Genomic DNA, 27,214 nt, shown 5'->3' with positions numbered 1-27,214 from the left:
TTAGAACATTTTATCACCCTCAAAAGAAACTGCTGGGAAGAATGTCTGCCTTGTCCCCTGGCCTCTCATCTGGGCTGCCTAATCAGAATCCTTGGCCTTGATCCAAGAAGCTCACTCCTCACCAGTATCATTTTCTATCCCATACTCCAGTCCAATCCCTGTCTGAAGAGCTGCTTTTGGGAATGGTTCCTGGGCACACGGTAACTTTCTCTGTTCTGCTCATGCATGGGCACGATATGGCACTTGGCCAGCCCCATTTCCATATCTGTTCACAGAGGGAGTGAACTGGGTCCTTCACCTATGGAACAGGAGGGATACACACAGAACACCTGTTCTACACTGGCTTTAAGAAGGGACTTGTGGCCATGAGGATCTGCGCCTATTAGTCAAGCTGACCTTCTTGTGTCTCTTCTCTTTGTCAGTAAAGCATTGTACCATGAACTGCCTGTCTGTGATTTGTGTCTTTTGTGGGTGACCTTGGACCGTGGCTGACAATCTCCATATCTATTAGCAGTCAATTCTCTATTCCCTACACACCCCCAGCCCTAAGCAACCACTAATTTATTTTATGTCTCTATAAATTTACTTATTCTGTACATTTCATAGAAATGAAACCATATAAGATGTGGTCTTTTGTGACTGACTTCTGTGTAATTTTTAAAGAACCTGCCAACATTTTGCCAGAGTGGCTGTACCATTTTTATTCCCACCAGGAATGTATTAGAGATCCAGTTTCTCTGATTCCTCACCAGTTTGATATTTTTTTGTTTTAATTGACTGAATAGGTGTGTAGTGCTAGCTATCTGTTGTGATGCTGGAAGCTATGTCTTTGTTATTTCAAATACCAGCAAGGTCACCCATGGTGTACACATTTCAGCAGAGCTTCCAGACTAAGACACACTAGAAAGAAGGACCTGGCAATCTACTTCTAAAAAAAGACAACAACAACAACAAAAAACTGTACAGTGAAAACCTTGAATAGCAGCGGAACATTGTCTGATATAGTGCCAGAAGATGAGCCCCTAGGGTAGGAGGGCACTCAAAATATGACTGCCTCCTAAAAGTAGAGTCAACCTTAATGACGTGGCTGGAGTCAAGCTTTCGAGACCTTCATTTGCTGATGTGGGAAGACTCAAAATGGGCAGAAACACTGCAAACGTCCATTAATATTGGAATGTGGAGTGTACGAACTGTGAATCTAGAAAAATGAGAAGTCAAAAATGAAATGGAATGCATAAAGTGCATAAAGATCAATATCCTAGGCATTAGTGAGCTGAAATGGACTGGCAGTGATCATTTTGAAATGGGCAATCATATGGTCTACTATGCTGGGAATGATGAAGTGAAGAGAAACAGCATCACATTCATCGTCAAAAAGAATATTCCAAGATCTATCCTGAAGTACAACACTGTCAGTGATAAGATAATGTCCATATGCCTAAATGGAAGACGAGTTAATACAGCTATTATTATTAAGATTAAGAGACTGAAGATTTTTACCAACTTCAGCAGACTGAAATAAATCAAACGTGCTGCCAAATGCACTGATAATTACTAGTGACTGAATTGTGAAAGCTGGAAACAAAGAAGAATGATCAGTAGTTGGAAAATATGGCCTTGGTGATAGAAATGATGCCAGAAATCTTATGATAGGATTTTACAAGACCAACAGCTTATTCATTGCAAATACCTTTTTTCATCAACATAGATGGTGACTATACAAGTGGACCTCACCAGATGGAATACATGGGAATTAAATGAACTACATCTGTGGAACGAGACAATGAAGAATTTCAATATCACCAGTCAGAACAAGACCAGGGGCCAACTGTGGAACAGACCATCAGTTGCTCATATGCAAATTCAAGCTGAAGCTGAAGAAAATTAAAACAAGTCCACGAGAGCCGAAGTATGACCTTGAGTATATCCCACATGAATTTGAAGACCACCTTAAGAACAGATTTGACACAATGAACACTAATGACCGAAGACCAAATGAGTTCTGGGATGACATCAAGGGTATCATACATGAAAAAAGCAAAAGGTCATTGAAAAGACAGAAAAGAAAGACCAAAATGGATGTCAGAAGAGACCCTGAAACTTGCTCTTGAACACAGAGTAGCTAATGTGAATGGAATGATGAAGGGAAAGAGTTGAACAAAAGATTTCAGGGGGCAGCTTGAAAAGAGAAACTAAGGTATTAAAATAAAATGTGCAAAGATCTGGAGTTAGAAAATCAAAAGGGAAGAATGCCCTAGGCATTTCTCAAGCTGAAAGAACTGGAGAAAAATTCAAGCCTCAAGTTGTAGTACTGAAAGATTTGATGGGTAAAATATTGAACCACACAATAAGCATCAAAAGATGAAAGGAATATACAGTCACTGTACCAAAGAGAACTGGTCAATGTTCAAGCATTTCAGGACATAACATATACTGAAGGAAGAAGTCCAAGATGCACTTAAGGCATTGAGAAAAAACAAAGTTTCAGGAATTGACGGAATACCAATTGAGATGTTTTCAACAAACGAATGCTATGCTGGAACCATTCACTTGTCTATGCCAAGAAATTTAGAAGACAGCTACCTGGACAACTGATTGGAAGAGATCCATATTTATGCCCATTCTAAAGAAAGGTGTTTCAACAGAATGTGGAAATTATCAAACAATATCATTAATATCATACACAAGTAAAACTTTGCTGAAGGTTATTCAAAACAGGTTGCAGCAGTGCATCGACTGAACTGCCAGAAATTCAAGTCAGATTCAGAAGAGACTGTGGAACAAGGGATATCACTACCAATTTCAGATGGATCTTGGGTGAAAGCAGAAAATACCAGAAAGACATTTACCTGTGTTTTGTTGACTATCCAAAGGCTTGTGACTGTGTGGATCATAACAAATTATGGATAACACTGCAAAGAATGGGAATTCTAGAACACTTAATTGTGCTTACAAGGAACCTGTACATTGACCAAGAGGCAGTTGTTCTAATAGAACAAAGCGATACTGCATAGTTTAAAATCAGGAAAGGTGTGCATCAGGGTTGTTTCCTTTCACCATACTTATTCAATCTGAATGCTGAACAAATAATCCAAGAAGGTGGACTATATGAGGAACAACACAGCATCAGTATTGGAGGAAGACTTATTAACAACCTGCAATATGCAGATGACACAACCTTGCTTGCCGAAAGGGAAGAGGACTTGAAGCACTTACTGATGAAGATCAAAGACTGAAGAAGATCAAGATCAAAGCCTTCATTATGGATTACAACTCAATGTAAAGAAAATAAAAATCCTCACAACCGGACCAATAAGCAACATCATGATAAATGGACAAAGATTGAAGTTGTAAAGGATTTCATTTTACTTGGATCCACAATCAATGCCCATGAAAGCAAGAAATCAAATGACATATTGCATTGCGCAAATCTGCTGCAAAAGACCTCTTTAAAATATTAAAAAAGCAAACATGTCACTTTTAGGACTAAGGTGCACCCGACCCAAGCCATGATGTTGTCAGTAGCCTCATATGCATGCAAAAGCTGGCCAATGAATAAGGAAGACTGAAGAATTGATGCCTTTGAATTATGCTGTTGGTGAAGAATACTGAATATACCATGGACTGCCAGAAGAACAAACAAATCTGCCTTGGAGGAAGTACAGCCAGAATGCTTCTTAGAAGCATGTACTTTGGACATGTCATCAGGAGGCTCCAGTCCCTGGAGAACAACATCATGCTTGGTAAAGTAGAGGGTCAGCAAAAAAGAAGACTTTCAACTAGGTAGACTGACACAATGGCTGCAACAATGGGCTCAAGCATATCAACGATTGTGCGGGTGACATGGGACCTTCTGTTGAACGTAGGGTCGCTGTGAATCAGAATTGACTCGATGGCACCTAAAAACAACATTTCTGGGTTTTGTATTCTGTCCTATTTCTTTTTTTCCTAGTTGTACTGGACCCAGTCTGGTGGAGGCTGTGGTAGTTGTGGTCCATTAGTCCTTTGGACTAATCTTTCCCTTGTGTCTTCAGTTTTCTTCATTCTCCCTTGCTCCTGAAGGAAGGAGACCAGTGGAGTGTCTTAGATGGCCGCTCACAGGCTTTTAAGACCCCAGACACTACTCACCAAAGTAGAATGTAGAATATGTTTTTTATAAACTGTTATGCCAATTGAGCTAGATGTTCCCCAAGACCATGGTCCCCAGAGCCCGCAGCCAAGTAATTTGGTCCCTCAGGGAGTTTGGATGTGTCTACGGAGCTTCCATGACCTTGTCTTCATCATGTTGTGTTGGCTTCCCTAGTATTGTGTAATGTCTTACCCTTCACCAAAGTTACCACTCATCTATTGTCTATTTAGTATTTTTCCATCCCCACCCCTCCCTACTCTTGTAACCATCAAAGATTGTTTCTTTTTATGTGTAAACCTTTTCATGAGTTTTTGTAATACTGGTCTGATACAGTATTTGTTCTTTTCTGATTGCCTTATTTCACTCAGCATAATGCCCTCCAGATTCATCCATGTTGTGAAATGCTTTGAGATTCATCATTGTTCTTTATCGTTGTGTAGTATTCCATTGTGTGTATGTACCATAGTTTATTCATTCATGTGTTGATGGGTACATAGGTTGTTTCCATATTTTTGCTGTTGTGAATAATGCTGCAATGAACATGGGTGTACATATGTCTATTCATGTGACAGCTGGTTCATATGGTATTTCTATTTCTAGCTTTCTAAGGAAGCACCATATAGTTTTCCAAAATGGTTGTACCATTTTGCATTCTCACCAGCAGTGCATAAGAGTTCCAATCTCCCTGCAGCCTCTGCAACATTTGTTATTTTCTGTTTTTTTTTTAATTCATGCCAGTAATGTTCAGGTGAGATGGTATCTCACTGTAGTTTTGATTTGATCACAAGCATTTCATCATGTGTCTTAGCTGCTTGAATGTCATCTTTGGTGAAGTGTCTGTTCCTTTTCTTTGCCCATTTTTTAATTGAATTATTTGTGTTTTTGTGGTAGCAGTATTGGCTTTTCCTGTAGATTTTAAAGATTAGACCTTTGTTGGATCTGTCATAGCCAAAATTTTTTCCCAAGTTTGTAGGTTCTCTTTTTACTCTTTTGGCGAAGTCTTTTGATACGTGTTTAATTTTTAGAAGATCTTAGTTATCTAACTGTATTCTGTCTCATTGATCCATGTGTCTATACCTCCAACAATATCATACCACCTGGATTACTGTAGCTAGACTGTTGTCAGTTGTCATCTTTATAGGAGGTTTTTAACTACAAAATTGACTTTTTAAATAGTTTTAGGACTATTCACATTATCTATTTCATATTGGGTGAGTTTTGTTAGTTTGTGGATTTTGAAGAATTGGTCCACTTCATCTAAGCTTTTGAACTTATGTGCACTGGGTGTTTGTAGTATTCCCTCATTATCTTTTTAATGTCAATAGGATCTGCAGTGATGGCCCACTTTATTCCTAGCATTAGTAATTTGTGTCTTATCTCTTTTTTGTTCTGTCAGTCTTGCTAGAAGTTAGTCAATTTTATCGATCTTCTCAAAGAGTACATTTTTTTTTGCATTGATTTCCTCTATTTTCAATGTCGTTGATTTCTGCTGTTTATTATTTCTTTCCATTTATATTCCTTTTCTACTTTTCTTGAAGTGGTAACTTAAAATATTGACTTGAGAATTTTCTTCCGTTGTAATGCTTTGCAAGCATTTAGTGCTATAAAATTTCCCCTTAGTAACATCACACAGAATTTGATACGTTGTTTTATTATTTTCATTCAGCTCAATATATACACTTTTTATTTCTCCTGAGAGTTTCTCTTTGACTCATAGATTATTTAGAAGTTGTGTCACTTAATTTCCAAGTGTTTGGAGATTTTACTGTTATCTGTTACTGGCTTCTAGTTTGATTCTATTATGATCAGTGAACACACTCAATTCTTTTAATGTATTGAAATTTTTGATTTGTGTTATGGCTCAAGAATATTCTATCTTGGTGGATGTTCCATGAGTGCTTGAAAAGAATGTGAATTCTGCTGTTCTTGGATGGAATGTTCTATAAATTTCAATAGATCCTTTTGGTGTGATGGTGTTACTAACTTCTATATCCTTGCAAAATTTCCATCTAGTAGTTCTAGCAATTTCCAAGAGAGGAAGTTTAAATCCCTAACTGTAATTTTGGGTTTGTCTATTTCTCTTTTCAGTTCTATAACTGCCTGCTTCATATACTTTGGACCACTCACTCTTATTTAGTGATATACATTTAGAATTGCTGTGTTTTCTTGATTAAGCCTTTTTATCATTAGGTAACATCTTTGTTCCTCATGATTTCCTCTGCTCTGAAATCTACTTTATCTGATATTAATATAGCTACTCTTGCCTCCCCCCCCCAACATATCAACATAATTATGGAAACCCTGGTGGTGTAGTGTTTAAGAGCCACCGTTGCTAGCTAAAAGGTCGGCAGTTTGAATCCACCAGGTGCTTCCAGGAAACCCTATGTGATGGCAGTTCTACTCTGTCCTATAGGATCACTATGAGTCGGAATCTACTCAACAGCAACGGGTTTGGTTTTTTATATCATTATATTTTAAGTGAGTTTCTCTTAGTTTTTTTTTAATCCATTCTACCAAACTGTCTTTTAATTGGTATCTTTAAACCATTTAGATTTAATGGAGTTACTGATATGTTGTTAAGTCCTTGGGTGGCACAAACAGTTACGTTCCTGACTACTAACTGAAAGTTTGGTAATCTGAACTCCCCCAGAGGCACCATGAAAGAAAGGGCTAGAGATCTGCTTCCAAAAGGTCATGGTCTTAAAAAACCTCTACTCTGCCACACATGAGGTTACCATGAATTGGAAATGACAATGGCAACTGGTTTTGTTGTTCTTGTAGTTTTTTTTTTTTTTTTTGCCATTTTATTATCTGCTTTCTGCTTATTCCCTCTGTTTTTTCATTCCTCTGTTTCATTTTCCTGCAAGCCTCTAGGTTACTTGAACATGTTTTTAAAATTCCATTTAAACTAAATAGATAAATAGGGAAAAGACTTGAACAGGCACTTCATAAAAGATGTTATATAAATAGTCAAAAATCATATGAAAATATGTTCAATCTTATCAGTCATCAAGGAATGCAAACTATAATCACAATAAGTTACCGATACACACCTTCCAGAATGGCTAAAATTTAAAAGACTGACAATATGAAGTGTTTTATCTCACTCTTGATTTTACAAAAATATTTTTGTTGGGTATAGAATTCTATGTTGCCAGTTTTTGTCTTCTTTCCATACTTTAAAGATATTCTTCCACTGCCTATTCATTGTGTCTGATGTCAAATCTGCTGTAATCCTTATTTTTGTACCTTTGTATACAATGTGTTTTTTCTTCTCTGACTACTTTTAAGATTTTTTCTTTATCACTACTTCTGAGCATTGGATTATGCACTCTAAACCATGTGCCTTGGCATAGTTTTCATCAAATCTGGAAAAATCTCTGTATTTTCTCTTTGTATTTCATTTGTGATAGCTTCTATTTCTATGTTTTCAAGTTTACTAATCTTTAATTCTTCGATGTCTAATCTTCTATTAATCTAATCTATTTTTCATCTGAGACATTATAGTTTTCATCTTTAGAAGTTTAATTTGCACTATCTTTCATACAGTCTGGGACCAGATGGCTTCACTGGTGAATTCTACCAAACATTCAATGAAGATTTAGCACCAATCCTTCTCAATCTCTTCCAAACATAGGAGTGATCACTTCATAACAAATTTTATGAGGCCAGCATTACCCTGATACCAAAGCCAAATAAGGACATTCTAAGAAAATTATAGACCAACATCCCTTATGAATACAGCGAAAAATTTCAACAAAAAGTAGCAAACTGAATCCAACAGCATACTAAAAGGATTATACACCATGACCAAGGGGACTTATCTAAGGAATGCAAAGCTTGTTCAAAATTTAAAAAACAATATAATACACTACATTAATAGAACAAAGGAAACACACACACAAAACACACATAATCATCTTAAGTGACCCAGAAAAAGTATTTGACAAAATCCAATACCCTTTCATGAACAAAACATTCAGAAAACTAGGAACAGTAAAGAACTTTCCAAACATGATAAAGGGCATGTATGAAAAACACACAGCACACATCCTACTCAATGGTGAAAGACTGAAAACATTCCCTCCAAGATCAGAAACAAAACAAGGATGAAAAGGCTAAAAAATGGATTGGAATTTGTTCTGGTGCTTTGTTGCTTCTTGTTGTAAGTAATAAAAGCTATTTTCCATGTGCTAATGCTCTGGGAGCATTATGTGTTCAGGCTCTGATCGGAAAGATGTGATATTCATGGAAGAATCATTATTAGTAATTGGTTCCCTTTTTCTAACAGATTTGTGATATTTAGAAATGTAAGATGACCTGTGAGTACATGACAGATTTCATTTACAGTGGCACCGAAAAGAATAAAATATGTAGGAAAGAATATACTGAACGATGGGAAAGGTTTCTATAGCTGTACAGTAAAAGAAATTAAAGAATACCTAAATAAATGGAAAGATATCTCATGTTCATGAATTGGAAGACTTCATATTATCAAGATGTCAATACTACCAAAGCAATTTACACAGTCAATGGAATCGCCATAAAAATTCAAAGGCCTTTTTGCATAAACAAAAAAACAATCCTCAAATTCATATGGAAGTTTAGGGTACCAAAATCACCCCCCTCAAAAAAACTTCTTGAACAAGAACAAAGTAGGAGGACACACATTTCCCGATTTCAAAACTTACAATTAAGTAGCAGCATTTTTTACTCAAAATGATGTGGTATTGGAATAAGGATAGGCATATAAACCACAGAAACAGAATTTAGAGTCCATAAATAAACCTACACATCCATGGTCAATTGATTTTCAACAAGGTTGCCAAGAGCATTCAATGGGCAAAGAACAGTCTCTCTAACAAATGGCACTGGAACAACTGGATTATCTATGTGCAAATGAATAAAGTTGAATCTCTTAAAATTAACTCATGATGGATCAACAACTATAAAAGTTAAAACCAAAAAACTCTTCTTAGAATAAAACACAGAGGTAAATCTTTATGACTTCGGTTGTGGCGATTCTAAGGTATGACACCAAAATCATAAACAAAAAACCAAAATGTAGACGTCTTAGGTTGGGTTCTCTAGAGAAGGAAAACTAGTATAGTGTATATATAGAGAGATTTATATCAAGGAAGTGGCTCACAAGGTTGTAGAGGCTGGAAAGTCCAAGTACATGGGTCAAGCTGCAGGCTTCTCCTGATTCACATACTTGCAGGGGCTGGTGAACCCAAGATCGGCAGGTCAGATGGCAGGGCCCTGGCTCAGAGGCTGCAGAGAACAACAAATCCCAAGACTGGCAGGCAAGACAGCAGGTCAGCTGCTAGCTCAAGTCCCAAGAACCGGAGGTCAGATGAACAAGAGCCAGCTAAAGGATCCAGAGTGAACAAAAGCCCACAAGCCTTGTCAGAAAGTCCACCTATATTGGATGCAGGCCACAACCCCAAGGAAACTCACTTTCAACTGACTGGCTACTCACAGCAGATCTCCTTATGGAGGTGATCACATAATATAAGATCTCATCATAGAGGAGAATACATCATTATATGACCGCCAAACTACATCATAACTGCCAAACCACTGAGAATCATGGCCCAAAGGAGTTGACACACAATGTTCACAGGAAATTAAATTTCATCATATTAAGAACTAGTTTATCAAAGGCATTATCAAAAAGTGAACAGAAAACCTACAAAATGGGAGAAAATGTTTGCCAATCAGATACCTGGTAAGGGTCTAGTATCCAGAACATATAAAGAACTCTTACTTCTCAGCAGCAAAAAGAAAAACCACCTGATTAAAAAATCAGGAAAGGATGTGAATAAACTTTCCTTCAAAAAAGACACAAGAATGGCAAAAAAGCACATGAAAAGATGCTCAACATCATTAGTCATTAAACACAAAACCCAGTGCTGCTGAGTCGATTCCGACTCATACCAACCCTATAGGACAGAGTAGAACTGCCCCATAGAGTTTCCAAGGAGCACCTGGCGGATTTGAACTGCCAACCCTTTGATTAGCAGCAGTAGCACTTAACCACTACGCCACCAGGGTTTCCTCGTTAGTCATTAGGATAATGCAAATCAAAATAAAACTTCACATCCAGTGGGAGACCTATTAAAAAAAAAAAAAAAAGAAAGAAGTGTTGGTGAGGATATAGGGAAATTGGAACCATAGCTCATTGTTGCTGTTGTTGTTGTTTAGGTGCCATCGAGTTGGTTCTGACTCATAGCGACCCTATGCACAACAGGACGAAACACTGCCGGGTCCTGCGCCATCCTTACAATCGTTATGCTTGAGCTCACTGTTGCAGCCACTGTGTCAATCCACCTTGTTGAGGGTCTTCCTCTTCTCTGCTGACCGTGTACTCTGCCAAGCATGATGTCCTTCTCCAGGGAATGATCCCTCCTGACAACATGTACAAAGTACGTTAAGATGCAGTCTCACCATCCTTGCCTCTAAAGAGCATTCTCGCCACACTTCATCCAAGACAGATTTGTTCGTTCTTTTGGCAGTCCATGGTATATTCAGTATTCTTCACCAACACCACAATTCAAAGGCGTCAACTCTTCTTCCGCCTTCCTTATTAATTGTCCAGCTTTCACATGCATATGATGCAATTGAAAATACCATGGCTTGGGTCAGGCGCGCCTTAGTCTTCAGGGTGACATCTTTGCTCTTCAACACTTTGAAGAGGTCCTTTGCAGCACATTTGCCCAATGCAATGTGTCTTTTGATTTCTTGACTGCTGCTTCCATGGCTGTTGATTGTGGATCCAAGTAAAATGAAATCCTTGACAACTTCAATCTTTTCTCCGTTTATCATGATGTTGCTCATTGGTCCAGTTGTGAGGATTTTTGTTTTCTTTATGTTGAGGTGTAATCCAAACTGAAGGCTGTGGTCTTTGATCTTCATTAGTAAGTGCTTCAAGTCCTCTTCACTTTCAGCAAGCAAGGTTGTGTCATCTGCAAAACGCAGGTTGTTAATGAGTCTTCCTCCAATCCTGATGCCCCCGTTCTTCTTCATTATAGTCCAGCTTCTCATATTATTTGTTCAGCATACAGATTAAATAGGTATGGTGGAAGAATACAACCCTGATGCACACCTTTCCTGACTTTAAACCAATCAGTATCCCCTTGTTCTGTCCAAGCAACTGCCTCTTGATCTATGTAAAGGTTCCTCATGAGCACAATTAAGTGTTCTGGAATTCCCATTCTTTGCAGTGTTATCCATAGTTTGTTATGATCCACACAGTAGAATCCCTTTGCATAGTCAATAAAACACAGGTAAACATCCTTCTGGTATTCTCTGCTTTCAGCCACGATCCATCTGACATCAGCAATGATATCCCTGGTTCCACATCCTCTTCTGAAACCGGCCTGAATTTCTGGCAGTTCCCTGCCGATATACTGCTGCAGCTGCTTTTGAATGATCTTCAGCAAAATTTTGCTTGTGTGTGATATGATATTGTTCTATAATTTCCACATTCGGTTGGATCACCTTTCTTGGGAATAGGCATAAATATGGATCTCTTCCAGTCAGTTGCCCAGGAAGCTGTCTTTCATATTTCTTGGCATAGACGAGTGAGCACCTCCAGTGTTCCATCTGTTTGTTGAAACATCTCAATTGATATTACATCAATTCCTGGAGCCTTGTTTTTTGCCAATGCCTTCAGAGCAGCTTGGACTTCTTCCTTCAGTACCATTGGTTCCTGATCATATGCCACCTCTTGAAATGGCTGAATATCGACTAATTCTTTTTGGTATAATGACTCTGTGTATTCCTCTCATCTTCTTTTGATGCTTCCTGTGTCGTTTAATATTTTGCCTATGGAATCCTTCACTATTGCAACTTGAGGCTTGAATTTTTTCTTCAGTTCTTTCAGCTTGAGAAACTCCGAGCGTGTTCTTCCCTTTTGGTTTTCCATCTCCAGCTCTTTGCACATGTCATTATAATACTTTACTTTGTCTTCTTGAGAGGCCCTTTGAAATCTTCTGTTCAGTTCTTTTACTTCATCAATTCTTCCTTTTGCTCTAGCTGCCCGACGCTCAAGAGCAAGTTTCAGAGTCTCCTCTGACATCCATCTTGGTCTTTTCTTTCTTTCCTGTCTTTTCAGTGACCTCTTGTTTTCTTCTGGATGATGTCCTTGATGTCATTCCACAACTCGTATGGTCCTCGGTCACTAGTGTTCAATGCATCAAATCTATTCTTCAAATGGTCTCTAAATTCAGGTGGGATATACTCAAGGTCATATTTTGGCTCTCGTGGACTTGCTTTGATTTTCTTCAGTTTCAGCTTGAACTTGCATATGAGCAATTGATGGTCTGTTCCACAGTCGGCCCCTGCCTTGTTCTGAATGATGATACTGAGCTTTTCCATCGTCTCTTTCCACAGATGCAGTCAATTTGATTTCTGTGTGTTCCATCTGAAGAGGTCCATGTGTATAGTCGCCGTTTATGTTGGTGAAAGAAGGCATTTGCAATGAAGGAGTCGTTGGTCTTGCAAAATTCTATCATTTGATCTCTGGCATTGTTTCTATCACCAAGGCCATATTTTCCAACTACTAGTCCTTCTTCTTTTTTTCCAATTTTTGCATTCCAATCGCCAGTAATTATCAACGCATCTTGATTGCATGTTTGATCAATTTCAGACTGTAGCAGCTGATAAAATCTTCTATTTATCTTTCGCCCTAGTGGTTGGTGTGTAAATTTGAATAATAGTCGTATTAACTGGTCTTCCTTGTAGGCATATGGATATTATCCTATCACTGACAGCATTGTACTTCAGGATAGATCTTGAAACGTTCTTTTTCACGATGAATGCAACACCATTCCTCTTCGACGTTTCATTCCCAGCATAGTAGACTACATGATTGTCTGGTTCAAAATGGCCAATAGCAGTCCATTTCGGCTCACTAATGCCTAGAATATCGATGTTTATGCGTTCCATTTCATTTTTGACGATTTCCAATTTTCCTAGATTCATACTTACTACATTCCAGGTTCCGATTATTAATGGATGTTTGCAGCTGTTTCTTCTCATTTTGAATTGTGCCACATCAGTGAATGAAGGTCCCAAAAGCTTTACTCCATCCACGTCATTAAGGTCAACTCTACTTTCAGGAGGCAGCTCTTCCCCAGTCATCTTTTGAGTGCCTTCCAACCTGGGGGGCTCATCTTCCAGCACTATGTCAGACAATGTTCTGCTGCTATTCATAAGGTTTTCACTGGCTAATGCTTTTCAGAAGTAGACTGCCGGATCCTTCTTCCTAGTCTGTCTTAGTCTGGAAGCTCAGCTGAAACCTGTCCTCCATGGGTGACCCTGCTGGTATCTGAGTACCGGTGGCATAGCTTCCGGCATCACAGCAACACAGAAGGCCCCACAGTATGACAAACTGACAGACACGTGGGGGAGCTCATTGTTGGCTGGAATTTAAATGTTTTATCCGCTGTGGAAAAGTTTGCTGGTTGCTCAAAAAGTTAGAATTACTATGTTGTTGTTGTGGTAAGGTGGAATTGATTCTGACTCACAGTGACCTCGTGTACAACAGAATGGAACACTGCCTGGTCCTCTGCCATCCTCACAATCGTAGTTATGCTTGAGCCCATTGTTGCAGCCACTGTGTCAATGCATCTCCTTGAGGGTCTTCCTCTTTTTCGCTGACCCTCTACTTTACCAGGCATGATGTCCTTCTCCAGGGACTGATCCCTTTTAATAACATATCCAAAGTACATGAGATGAAGTCTCACCATCCTTGCTTCTAAGGAGCATTCTGGCTGTGCTTCTTCCAAGACAGATGTGTTCATTCTTCAGGTAGTCCTTGGTATATTCAATATTCTTCAGCAACACCATAATTCAAAGGTGTCAATTCTTCAGTCTTCCTTAATCACTGTCCAGGTTTCGCATGCATATGATGCTACTGAAAGTAAAATACCATGCCTTGGGTCATGCGCAACTTACTCCTCAGAGTGACGCCTTTGCTTTCGAACAGTTTAAAGCGGTGTTTTGCAGATTTGCCCAATGAAATACATCATTTGATTTCTTGGCTGCTGCTTCCAAGGACATTGATTGTGGATCCTAGTAAAATGAAATCCTTGACAACTTCAATCTTTTCTCCTTTTGTCATGATGTTATTAGCCCAGTTGTGAGGATTTTTGTTTTATGTTAAGGTGTAATCCCTACTGAAGGCTGTAGTGCTTGTTCTTCATCAGTAAGTGCTTCAAATACTTTGCTTTCAGCAAGGTTGTGTCATCTGCATGTCACAGGTTGTTAATGAGTCTTCCTCCAATCCTGATGCCATGTCCTGCTTCATACAGTCCATCTTCTCCAATTACTTGCTCAGTATACAGACTGAATCAGTATGGTTAAAGTATACAATCTTGACACACATCTTCCTGACTTTAAACCACAGAGTATCCCCTTGTTGTGTTCCAATGACTGCCTCTTAGTCTATGTACAGTTTCCTCATGAGCATGATTGTTCTGGAATTCCTATTCTTTGCAATGTTATCCATTATTTGTTATAAGTCATACAGTCAAATGTCTTTGCATAGTCAATAAAACACAGGTAAACATCTTTCTGGTATTCTCTGCTTTCATCCAAGATCTATCTAATAATGATATCCCTTGTTCCACCTCCTCTTCTGAATCCAGTTTGAATTTCTGGCAGTTCCTTGTCAATATACTGTTGGAACTGCTTTTGAATGATCTTCAACAAATTTTACTTGTGGATATTAATGGTATTGTTTTATAATTTCCACATTTTGTTAGATCATCTTTCTTTGGAATGGGCACAAATATGGATCTCTTCCACTCAGTCGTCCAGGTAGGTGTCTTCCAAATTTCTTGGCATAGATGAGTGAGTACTTCCAGCACTGCATCCATTTGCTGAAATATCTCAACTGGTATTCCATTAATTCCTGGAGACTTGTTTTTTGCCAATGCCTTGTGTGCAGCTTGGACTTCTTCTTTCAGTACCATCGGTTCTTGATCATGTGCTACCTTCCTGAAATGGCTGAATGTTGACCAATTCTTTTTATAGTGACTCAGTGTATTCCTTCCATCTTCTTTTGATGCTTCCTGCTTCATTCAATATTTTCCCCATAGAATCCTTCAGTATTGCAACTCAATCCTTGAATTTTTTCTTCAGTTCTTTCAGCTTAAGAAATGCTAAGTGTGTTCTTCCCTTTTGGTTTTCTACCTCCAGGTCTTCATTACAATACTTTATTTTGTCTTAAGCCACCCTTTAAAATCTTTTATTCAGCTCTTTTACTTCATCATTTCTTCCATTCGCTTTAGCTTCTCTATGTTAAAGAGCAAGTTTCAGAGTTTTTTCTGACATCCATTTTGATCTTTTCTTTCTTTTTAATGACTTTTTGCTTTCTTCATGTATGATGTCATTTCACATCTTGTCTGGTCTTATGGTCATTAGTGTTCTACTTGTCAAATCTATTCTTGAGATGGTCTCTAAATTCAGGTAGGGTATACACAAGGTCATATTTTGGCTCTCACAAACTTGCTCTAATTTTCTTCAGCTTCAACTTGAAAACTTGAAATTTTTTCAACTTGAAATTGCATATGAGCAATTGATGGTCTGTTCTGCAGTCAGTCCCTGGCCTTGTTCTGACTGATAACAGTGAGCTTTTCCATCATGTTTCCTCAGATGTAGTTGATTTGATATCTTTGTATTCCTTCCAGCGAGGTTCAATCGTATAGTTGCTGTTTACATTGCTGAAAAAGGCATTTGCAATGAGGAAGTCGATAATCTTGCAAAATTCTATCATGTAATCTCCAACATTGTTTCTGTCACCAAGGGCATATTTTCCAACTACTTATCATTCTTCTTTGTTTCCAACTTTTGCTTTCCAGTCACCAGTAATTATCAGTGCGTTGTGACTGCATGTTTGATCAATTTCAGCCTGTAGATGTTGGTAAAAATCTTCAATTTCTTTATATTTGGCCATAGTGGTTAGTGCATAAATTTGAATAAAAGTCATATTAATTGGTCTTTCTTGTAGGCATAAGGATGTTATCCTATCACTGAGGGCATTGTATTTCATTGGTAATCTTGAAATGTTCTTTTTGACAATGAATGCGACATCATTCCTCTTCAATTTGTCATTCCTAGCATAGCAGGCTATATGATTGTTCAATTCAAAATGGCCACTGCCAGTCCATTTCACCTCACTATTGCCTAGAATATCAATCCATTCCATTCCATTTTTGACAACTTTCAATCTTCATAAATTCAAACTTTGTACATTCCACATTCTGAGTATTAGTGGATGTTTACGACTGTTTCTTCTCATTTTGAGTCATGCCAAAATGAATGCCAGAATTACTATATGACCCAGCAATTTTACTCAGAGTTTGAAGAATTGAAAATAGGTACTCACAACAGCACATTTACACACAAATTCATAGCAGCACTGTTTACAGTAGTCAGTCAACAAATGGACAAACTGGGGTATGTACATACGATAGAATATTTGTTCAGCCATAAAATGAATGAAGTACTGATATATGTGTTAAAGTGGATGAAACTCGAAAATATGGTAAGTTTAAGAAGCCAGAGGTCACATTTTGTATGATTCCATTTTTATGAAATATCTGGAATATGTATATTCATAGAGACAGAATGCAGATTGATGGTTGCCAGGGGATGGGAAAAGGGAAGAACTGAGGAAAATTGCTTAATAGGTTTTACTTGGGAATGATCAATATGTTTTAATTAGATAAGGGTTCAGAACATTATGAATGTACTAAATGGGCCATTGAATTGTTCACTTTAAAATGGTTAATTTTGTTATGTGAATTTTGCCTCAATAAATTATTTTTTATAAAAGAAATATTGCTTTGTGAAACTTGCTTCTGTATACCCACACATGTACCCATGTGTGAACTGGGTCATCTGTCATGATGCAAAACTGCTTCTTGTGGATTATAGTTTTAAAAGTTTGAAAAATTCCAAAAAAAATAAAAAATAAAAAAGTTTGAAAAATTCCATTGTCACCTACTTGTAATGCATGCACATGTGCACCTCAAAATGTAGATGTTCCATCTATTGATTTGTTGGAATAGATTGCTTAAAATGCCTTTAAAAAGGTTTTGTGGTAAAACATATATAACAAAAGGTTTGCTGTTTTAACCACTTAATTATATTCCCCATGTTGTGCTACCATCACCACTATCCATTTCCAAAATATTTTCATCACCCCAAACAGAAACTCTGTACCCTTCAGCAGTAACTCCATTTGCCCTCCCCACTGCCCCTGGTAACCACTAATAAACTTCGGTTTCTATGCATTTTTTTAATGCTGCGATCTAAATAATAAGTTCTTACTTAAGCAAATAAAGGTGGAAACACATTTAAGGTAGAGGAAACAGCATTTGCAGCAAGTGATAACTGATTCATTACACAGTTCAAGGAACACAAATTTCAAAAGAACTGCCTACTCTCAGTAACATAAATTGCAAGAAAACAGTCTTCACACTAAACTTTTAATCAGAATTTTATTGTTTGATGGTTTTGTTTGTATTTAAATGGAAAATGTGTTTAGTTCTATAGTTGTATAAGAATCAAAAGGAGGATGAATTATCTACTTTTGAATTTATAAATTTAGAATTAAAATAAAAATAAGTTAGCATAGGGGTGTCTGTAGCAGTTCCACCAAGGAATGGTGAAGGCATAAAATGAGTAGTTCTTATTTACTGCAATAAGCACAAAGAATACATTTTCAGAAAAGAATACCAGGAGCTCTCAGGCTGGGGAATTTTCAAGTGGTAATTCCAAAGATATGTGGAAGTGTGTACACATGCCAAACTAAGGAAAACTGAAAAAACATAGCAAGCAGATGTGCAAATATGAAAAGATTTCAGGATTGAGAGATCCTTTCATTCGGGAAAAGAACTAGGTAACTACTAAAATTCAATGTCTCCTGACAGAGCTGAAGGTACAACCAGTTTATCACCAAAGCAGACCATGATACTGTCTACATTTGAAGGAAAAAGTGTTTATGTGTGTGTCTGTGTGAATGAGCATGTCGGTCTATGTATATCCTTGATGTACACAGAAATCTTTCAATTATATTTCAATTTTGATTAGTACTTGTAAAAATGGCTTGGTGGAGTGTCTGACCTTCTCCAACCCCACAAAGGGGAAGCTGAACCAAGACTAGCAGCTCAAGGCTAACTCCCATGAAGTGGGAGCCAGACAAGCCTCCTCTCTGCCATTTTTACTAATTCTGATACCAGCAGTCCCTCACACAGCACTCTCTACTTTTATGCTGTGTTCGATTATTCATAGCAATGGCCACACAGAACTCACAGACCATATTCACGATTATGGGGTTTATTAGGGAAGTAACAGTTACAATTTAGGCTCAGGAACACTCAGGATACAGGTCTTCCATCAAGACAGCCTCTTTCCTACTGTGCTCACAGACACACCTTTCCCTGGCCCTAGGCCTCTCCCCAAAGGCACTCAGCCTTCTCCCTCCGTGATCAGCAAGTCTACCGCACCATTTCCTTCTGCCCGGTCTCTCCTGTCAACGCTTCTCACTGGTTTGCTCTCTCTCTCCTGCTTCCAGGAGCCTCTCAGCGCAGGGATCCCGGGTCCAAAGGATGTGCTTTCCGCTCCTAGCTGTTCTTCCTTGGTGGTGTTAGGATCTTTCTCTTTTCTACAATTGGCTCTCCTTTAAGGCAAAACTGACCAATCTCCTTAGTAGGCCACAATTACCCTATCACACAATCACCTGGGTGGGAGTTACAAGCTTATGGCCTGAAAAGCCACACACAAAAGTAATTAATTGCACCACAGTACTACACATCTTCCACAGCTACATTTGTGAAGGTCTTTCAAATGGCAATCTGAAACCTATAACCTAATCATTTACAAATAAAACATGAAAACCGTAAAAAGAAACCAGTTGACTTTAAGTGCAAATCAAAGAGTTCCAACCAGCAGTTTAAAAAAACTATATCTTATGAGTGGCTGCTGAAGCTGGTTATGTACAACCAAACACCTCATGGGATTTGGTTCGTTGGTTTGGAGGGTTCATGGTTTCATGGCACATCCCAGTTATTTGGCCTAATAACATGTTTAGTGCTTCTGTTCTACCTCCTAACTTGTAGCATAGTGCCTGGGGTCTTAAAAGGTTACAAGCAGCCATCAAAGGTACAACAGTTAGTCTCTTTTCACCTGGAGCAACACATGAAGGAGAGTCGGGAATAGGAGAAAGATATGGAATGTGTGGCTAATTGCCTCCATGAACAACTGCCTCGTTTACCGTAAGACCAGAAGAACCAGATGGTGCCTGGCTCCCATTACTGAACATTTTGATCAAAGATTACACAGAAGAATCCTAATCAAAAGGGGAAAATGCAGAACAAAATTTCAAATTCTCAGGCACTCTATACTTTCTGGAGACATGGAGAGTAGATGAGCCCCTGAAACTGCTGCCCTGAGATAATCTTTAAACCGTAAACCAAAAATATTCCCTGAAGTCATCTTAAAACCAAACAACCGTTTAGCTTATTGTTGTTGTTAGGTGCCACTGAGTCAGTTCTGACTCATAGTGACCCTATGTACAACAGAACAAAACACTGCCTGGTCCTGCATCATCCTCACAATCATTGATGTGCTTGAGCCCACTGTTGCAGCCACTGCAGCAGTCCATCTTGTTGAGGGTCTTCCTCTTTTTCACTGACCCTATACTTGACCAAGCATGATGTCCTTTTCCAGGGACTGGTCCCTCTTGATAACACGTCTAAAGTATATGAGACGAAGTTTTGCCATCCTTGCTTCGAATAAGCATTCTGGTTGTACTTCTTCCAAGACAGATTTGTTTGTTCTTCTGACAGCCCATGGTATATTCAATATTCTTCGCCAACATCATAATTCAAAGGCATTAATTCTTCTTCAGTCTTCTTTATTCACAGTCCAGCTTTCGCATGCATATGAGGTGATGGAAGACACCATGGTTTGGATCAGGTGCACCTTAGTCCTCAAAGTGACATTTTTCCTTTTGAACACTTAAAAAAGGTCTTTTGCAGCAGATTTGCCGAATGCAATATGTCATTTGATTTCTTGACTGCTGCTTTCATGGACGTTGATTGTGGATCCAAGTAAAATGAAATCCTTGACAACTTCAATTTTTTCTCCATTTATCATGATGTGGCTTATTGGTCCAGTTGTGAGGATTTTTGTTTACTTTATGTTGAGGTGTAATCCATACTGAAGACTGTGGCCTTTGATCTTCATTAGTAAGTGCCTCAAGTCCTCTTCACTTTCAGCAAGCAAGGTTGTATCATCTGCATAACGCAGATTGTTAATAAGTCTTCCTCCAATCCTAATGCCCCATTCTTCTTCATATAGTCCAGTTTCTCAGATTATTTGCTCAACATATAGATTGAATAAGGATGGTAAAAGAATACAACCCTGACACACACCCCTCTTGACTTTAAAACACTCAGTATCCCCTTGTTCTGTCCAAACAACTGCCTCTTGATCTATGTACAGGTTCATCATGAACACAACAATTGTGTTCTGAAATTCCCATTCTTTGCAATGTTATCTATAATTTGTTATGATCTGCAGTCGAATGCCTTTGCATAGTCAATAAAAAAAGTTTAGTAGTAAAAAATGTCTGCCTTGAGCATTGTGATCTTTTAAGAACTATCTATACGGGATCAAATTGACAATAGTAACTAAAAAAATTAGATAGCAACCTTAGGGAGGCATTGATTTTATGTTAACAAGGGGGGAACAACTCAGAAAAGGAGGGTGAGAATGGTTGCACAACTCCAAGAATGTAATCAATGTCTCTAACTTGTACATGTAGAAACTGTTGAATGGGTGTACATTTTGCTGTGTATATTCTCAACAACAAAATAAATAAAATTTAGAACAAAACAAAACCTATACTTTCATGGTGATAAAAGGCAGTTAAATGTCAATATATATTTTAGTATGAATTGGATCTCAAAATAAAAGTTTATTTTAAAGTTTCCCAATGCTATTCATTCGATAGTCATTTATCGAGAAACTACCATGTACTAAGCACCATTCTTGGTGCTGGAAGTTAAAAGTCCCTGTGCTCTTGGGGTTTATATTCCAGTGGGGCAGTGACAGACTATAAATAATTTAAAACGTATAAAGTTAGATTGAAATAAGAGCAATGGAGGAACACATGGAGTGTGAAAAGGGTTGTAATTATGGCATATCATAGACTGTTCTCTACATTATTAAAGTGAGTTTTATAGTGTATTACTTATTAAATGGGGAAAAATTGAAATCTGTTTATATACTAAAAATTAAATGAACTTTAGTTGTTTTTAAAAAATAATACTGAGGTGAAATGCACAAAACATAAAATCAAAGTGAACAAGTCAGTCACATTTAGTACATTTACAATGTGTAATCACCACCAACTCTATTTGCTTCTAAAACATTTCCATCATTCCAAAGTAAAACACTTTATCCATCAAGCAGTTTCACCTTAGTTTAAAAACTTTTTTAAAAAACTTACACATCAAAATATCTCTTGCATTTTAAAATAATTTCTAAGCTGGTTTGTAATAACACTGTGAAAGAGATTTTCAACTCTAAAAAAATTGGGCAGTGCTGTACTGTATTATTATTAAACTGACCTTGAGCATCACATAGCTCATACTCCAGGTCAGTGCTTCTCAATCAGGGGTGATTTTAACCACCAGGGAAACATCTGACCATGCTGGGAGACATTTTGGTTGTTATAACTAGGCAGGGTGCTACTGGCATCTAGAGAGTAGAGGCCAAGGATGCTGCTAAGTATCCTACAATTCACAAGATAGCCCTTAGTAATAAAGAAATTATCTAGCTCAAAATACAATAGTACAGAGGTTGAGAAACCCTGCTCATAGACAAATAATAGTGATAACATGGTGAGCCCTCTAATAGAGTGCCATTCAGTGCCATGGACCAAACTGAAGGGCATGGATGGGAAGAGGATAGAAGTGCAAAAAAAAAAAAAAAACCCAAACCCGTTGTTGCTGTCGAGTCGATTCTGACTCATAGTATTTGAGCTTGCTTGGCTTTGAGGGACAGGAATAAAGAGTGAGGATTAGAAAAAGAAGGAACAGCATGAACAAAGCGATGGACACATCAATGTGTGGCATCAGCAAAGATTAGCAGGCTCCTGAGGAGCTGTGGAAAGGAGCCCTGGTGGCAAAGTGGTTAAGTGCTTGGCTGCTAATCCAAAGGTTGGAGGTTGCAACCCACCAGTTGCTCTGAGGGAGAAAAGACCTAGTGATCTGCTCCAGTAAAGATTGTTGTTAGGTGCTGTCGAGTCAGTTCCGACTCATGGTGACCTGGTCCTGCACCATCCTCACAATTATTGCTATGTTTGTGCCCACTGTTGCAGCAACTGTTTCAATTCATCTCGTTGAAGGTCTTCCTCTTTTTCACTGACCCTCTACTTTACCAAGCATGATATCTTTCTCCAAGGACTGGACCCTCCTGATAACATGCCCAAAATACGTAAGATGAAGTCTCCTCATCCTTGCTTCTAAGGGACATTTTGGTTGTACTACTTAAAGATTACAGTAAAGGTTACAGTCTAGGAAGCCATATGGGGCAGTTCTACTCTACCCTACGGGGTCACTATGAGTCAGAATGGACTGGAGGGCACACAATAGCAATGGGCCATGATTAGCTTCCATTTCTTTAAATAGTGCTTCACATAACTAATGTAATCCTAAGGAGTAATATGGAAATCCAATCACATTTCAAATATATAATCACGTGCCATTCCTCAACTTCCACATACCAAATTTTCTTAAAGCAAGATCTCCTACTGTGTAATTTTACATAGTACCACACTGCCTTCTGCAAGAAATTTAGATTGAGGTAGTACGATCCAGTGGAAAGAACAATAACCTAGGATTCAACCCAGATACCTGACTAAATGGCTGAGAAAACTTGGGCTAGTCTGCGAGGTTTCTCTATGAATGGAGACTGGCCTGGATGTTTTCTAAATACTTTTCATATATTGCACTATGATTCTACTCTTAATCTGATTTATTGTCAGGAAAGTTGGCTCATAATCTTTAATTTTCTTCTTTGCATATGTAGTTCCCTGCCTAAAACGTTCCCTCCCTCTTGCTTTCTCAATTCATTCTTTTTTGTTTTTTTTAACTTTTTAAAAAACTGCGGTAGAATTTTGCTTTACACAATTGTTTTTTTAAATTAACTTTTAAAAAATTGCAGAAAAATTTACCTATAGTGAAATGCAGATCTTAAATGCACAAGGCGATGAGTTTTGATACCCCCATGAACGAACACACAACCCCTATCTATCAAGACACACTTCTGGTCTGATACACGTCCCCCACCCTTGCTGTACTTCTGCAATCACAGCACTCACACTGTACCAGAGGGGCTAGTTGGCACAGCCGAATTCCTCACTCCCTTGTCTGTCTGCTGAAAGAGCCGAGGCTTCCTATATCCAACTTTATTCCCCAGCCCCAGCACAGTGCCAGGGGTCCCTAAAAAAAAAAAAAAATGGTCCCTAGCTCCTAGAAAAACTTCAGAGACTTCAGGTAACTCTTTATGTTAGTGATTTTAAAAACCTTGTAATAAGGGGGATAAGTAAACCCAGAAAACCCAGTGCCATAGCTACTTTTTTTCTGGACTGAAAATGTTATCTGTCCAGTTTGTGACAAAGCAATACACTCAATTGCACTCACGTTGAAGTAAATCCTGCTTTTTTTAGATTTCTCAATTTCATGCGCTAAAATATCTCGCAGAGGCCTGGTGGCGCAGTGGTTAAGAGCTATGGCTGCTAACTGAAAGGTCAGGTCGGCAGTTCAAATCCACCAGCCGCTCCTTGGAAACCCTATGGGGGCATTTCTGTTCTGTTCTGTAGCGTCGCGATGAGTTGGAATCGACTAGACCACAACGGGTTTGAGTTTTTTGGTTTAGCACAGTACCTGCTTTATCAGCCCTCAGCTGACAGTTGCTGAGTGGATGACCGTCGTCCACTATTAAACAGAGACGCCTGCCTGCATACTGCTAAGCCTTGTTCATAGAACATAAAGAAGTGGCGAGGCCTGGTCCGGCGCTCTCCACGTGCCACCCGGTCTGGTAGGTTACTGCTCCCCTCAGCACCCAACTTCCCGGCGCCAAACAAGGAACCGGGTCGCCCCGCTCGGCTCAGCGAGTCTGCCACTGCCCCGCCACCACTACCTAATTCCGCTGGGAAAAGGATGAGGGAAAGAAGGAACAAAGACCCATAACCAACCCCAAATCCCCTCAGCAAGTGATAGCCCGACAACCACCGCCGAGTGTACACTCACCGCCGCGCCTGCGCAGTTTCCCGAAAGGGCAGAGGACGTGGGCGGGGCAAGTTAAACCCGCGCGCGCGCAGACGCCCTGGCCCATGTTTGTCTGGAAGGCTGGAGAAGGGCGGTTTCCCGTAGGCGTTCCGACCGAGGCGTGTATCTGCTTCTCACAGACTGACTTGCTGGGAGTTCCCGCACATTTTTCCATCTCACTTCCAAGGATGATGGCAGTGAAAAAAAGTGTAATATTTTAACTAGATTCACTGCAAGTTAAGCATTTTAAGAAACCAAGAGTAAATATAGGTTTTCAGTTACAAAGACTTCGTATGTCTTGTGTTCACGTGAAGTTAAGATATTAAATGGAGGCTTTATAACACTGATAGGATTAGAAATTTAAAACCTGAAAGAAAAAACCGTGCACCTTAATCAGATTTCCTCAGCATCGTTACCTACCTGTTTACTGTGGTTAATCTAAATCTATCCGCACTCATCTTTCATTATGGGGTTTGCTGCAAAGAACGCCAAGAGGTGTAAAAGAGTGCAAGATCGGATTGGTGTGTGAAACAGATGTTATAGACAGCTGTCTTCTTCACACGGAAATAAAACCAGCTACCGATTGTGAGGCAGCAACATTCTCTATGAAAATGAACGGAAATATAAGATGCTTTTTGGTCAGCTGACTTCTTTCACAGTCTTCACAAGTTAGAATACAATGAGTAAAACGTATTACACATCTAGCGTAGTACCTAGCACATTACCGGCAGTTATTAAGTGGTCTTTTCCACCTTGGCAGTTGCCAGATCGTAAGTGATGTATTTACTTTCTATTCCCCAAAACAATGTATATTGTGTTCCTTTATCAATTTCATTTTTTTTTTAAGTTTTATATATTCTGCTGATCAACTTTAAATTCTTTCCGGTATAAGGTGAGGCTATAAATGAATTGGCCAGCTACCAACTGGTGTGACTCAGTAGTTTATGAAACACTGAATTCAGACCTTCGGGTGTACCATAATTTCTATTTAAGTATTGTTTTCAGGTCTAGAGCAAAGCGTGCTTCATTTGACTTTATTTCAAACTGATGACAAGTCCATTAAACCAAGTATTTCAAAACCAGGTGTAATTCAGGAAAGAAAATATATCAAACTTAGAAAAAAAAAATCAATTAACATGAACCAAGAAACACTAACCAACTTTTATGGAGTGTATTTTTCAGAGGTAGTGTTTCCATAGTGTTCCATACACAGGAGATTGCCTTGGCTTGTAATTTAACAGAGAAGTTTATGTGAAAGCAAACTATTTTTGGTTTGAAACCAATTTAAGCTTTCAAAACTTCAACTGCTTTAAAACCATGTAAGACACAGTAGTTACCTTCATGTAATGTGTATCACTTACCATACAATATTTTTATAATTAAGTGACCACAGACGTCAGGAAGTTTCAATACTTATACCTCTATCAATAATGCTGATTCCTCAGACAGCATGTCAGTAATACATGAAGATTAATATTTTCCTAGTTAAACATTTGTATTGTAATGGTTTTTGCATATCAAAACTTTAAATACCAAAGGCAAAGTAATTCTCATTGGAACAAAGGGGAAATTACTTATCAAGTTAAACTGGACTTGAAAGATGCTTTCAGATTAACTTCAATTCAGGAATTACTCCTTTTGCATATTCAGAAAGGGCTTTTGTTCATATCTAAAAGTCAAATTCCTTGTAGAAAGTGTGCAAAAAGAGAAACCGAAGTCACTCTGGGAAGATCTTTTAAGATAAAGATGAAGCCAGTCTGTTTTCCTATTTAAAAAAAAAACCAAACCAACTACTAATTATCTGTAACTGCAATGAACACATTACCTGTAACTACAATGAACACGGGTATTTTTCTTCCATTATTTGAGTGCTTTATCATCAAATTACTCAATTATCTGAAGCATGTTCCCTAGAATTCAGGCCCATTAGATGCTTTGAGAAGACTGTAAACTGAGGAAAATCTGGTTAAGATCTTTCAGAGCTTCACAATGAGTATTAGTGTATTAAAGCCTTTACATTCATAGTAAAGAAATCCATTTTATTTCTCACAAACTTGATAACAGACTAAGTTATGAAGAACTAATGATGCGTGAAACTTTGGGAATCACAGGAAATTTTTTGCTATAGGAATAGGAATACATTCAGCAGAAATCGGAACTGTGGATTCACATAAACCTATTTTCTCTCAATGGCAGTGGGTTTGGGTTGATTTTCTCTTTAAAAAAAAAAAAAAAGATACAGTAAATAGTATGGTGAACTCTATCACAGTACCACTATGGTGGCTGTGACCAGATCTGTAAGGATCATATTCTATCAATGTGAATATACCACAGAATTAAAAATTAATGATTATCAGGCCTTAGACTTCATGTTAGGAAACATTTACCTAATGAAAATGTGTTCTTAGGAAAAAAATCTTTAAATATAATGGAATTTATTGAACATATATTTTATACATCACTGTGTTTGTAAACCTCTCCTTGGAGAATAACAGCATTTATGATTCCGTGATACAGATGACAGATGCCTGGAAATTCATGTAGATCCTAAGTGGCCAAGCTAGGAATTGAATCTAGGTCGCTCTACCTGTCCTGTACTCTACCTTTTCCAATAGCTTTACCAGACCAGTCCTCAGAGAGAACCATCTGGGGCAGCACATTTAGGAGGTATGCAAATGACGGTTACCACCTAAGATTTTGGGCTGACTGAAAAGAATATTTGTAAGACTAA

General features: G+C 38.4%; 1 protein-coding gene across 2 annotated transcripts in view; it reads right to left on the bottom strand.

The window, feature by feature from the left end:
• The window catches only part of EEF1AKMT1 (EEF1A lysine methyltransferase 1), a 50,248-nt gene extending 25,479 nt beyond the window's left edge, over window positions 1-24,769 (bottom strand). The window contains exon 1 of one of the 2 annotated variants that reach the window (XM_023553112.2): window positions 24,466-24,769. In XM_023553112.2, the coding sequence (XP_023408880.1) occupies window positions 24,466-24,658 (193 nt within the window). In that variant the 5' untranslated portion in view covers window positions 24,659-24,769. The remainder of the gene's footprint in view (window positions 1-24,465) is intronic. The other variant, XM_003414000.4, reaches the window with a different exon arrangement.
• Window positions 24,770-27,214: the final 2,445 nt, after the last annotated feature.

Source organism: Loxodonta africana, chromosome 23 (genome assembly GCF_030014295.1).
Source record: "Loxodonta africana isolate mLoxAfr1 chromosome 23, mLoxAfr1.hap2, whole genome shotgun sequence".
In the NCBI taxonomy this organism is placed as follows: domain Eukaryota; kingdom Metazoa; phylum Chordata; class Mammalia; order Proboscidea; family Elephantidae; genus Loxodonta; species Loxodonta africana.
The sequence above is the reverse complement of the archived record's forward strand: the minus strand, read 5'-3'. Positions and strand labels throughout refer to the sequence as shown.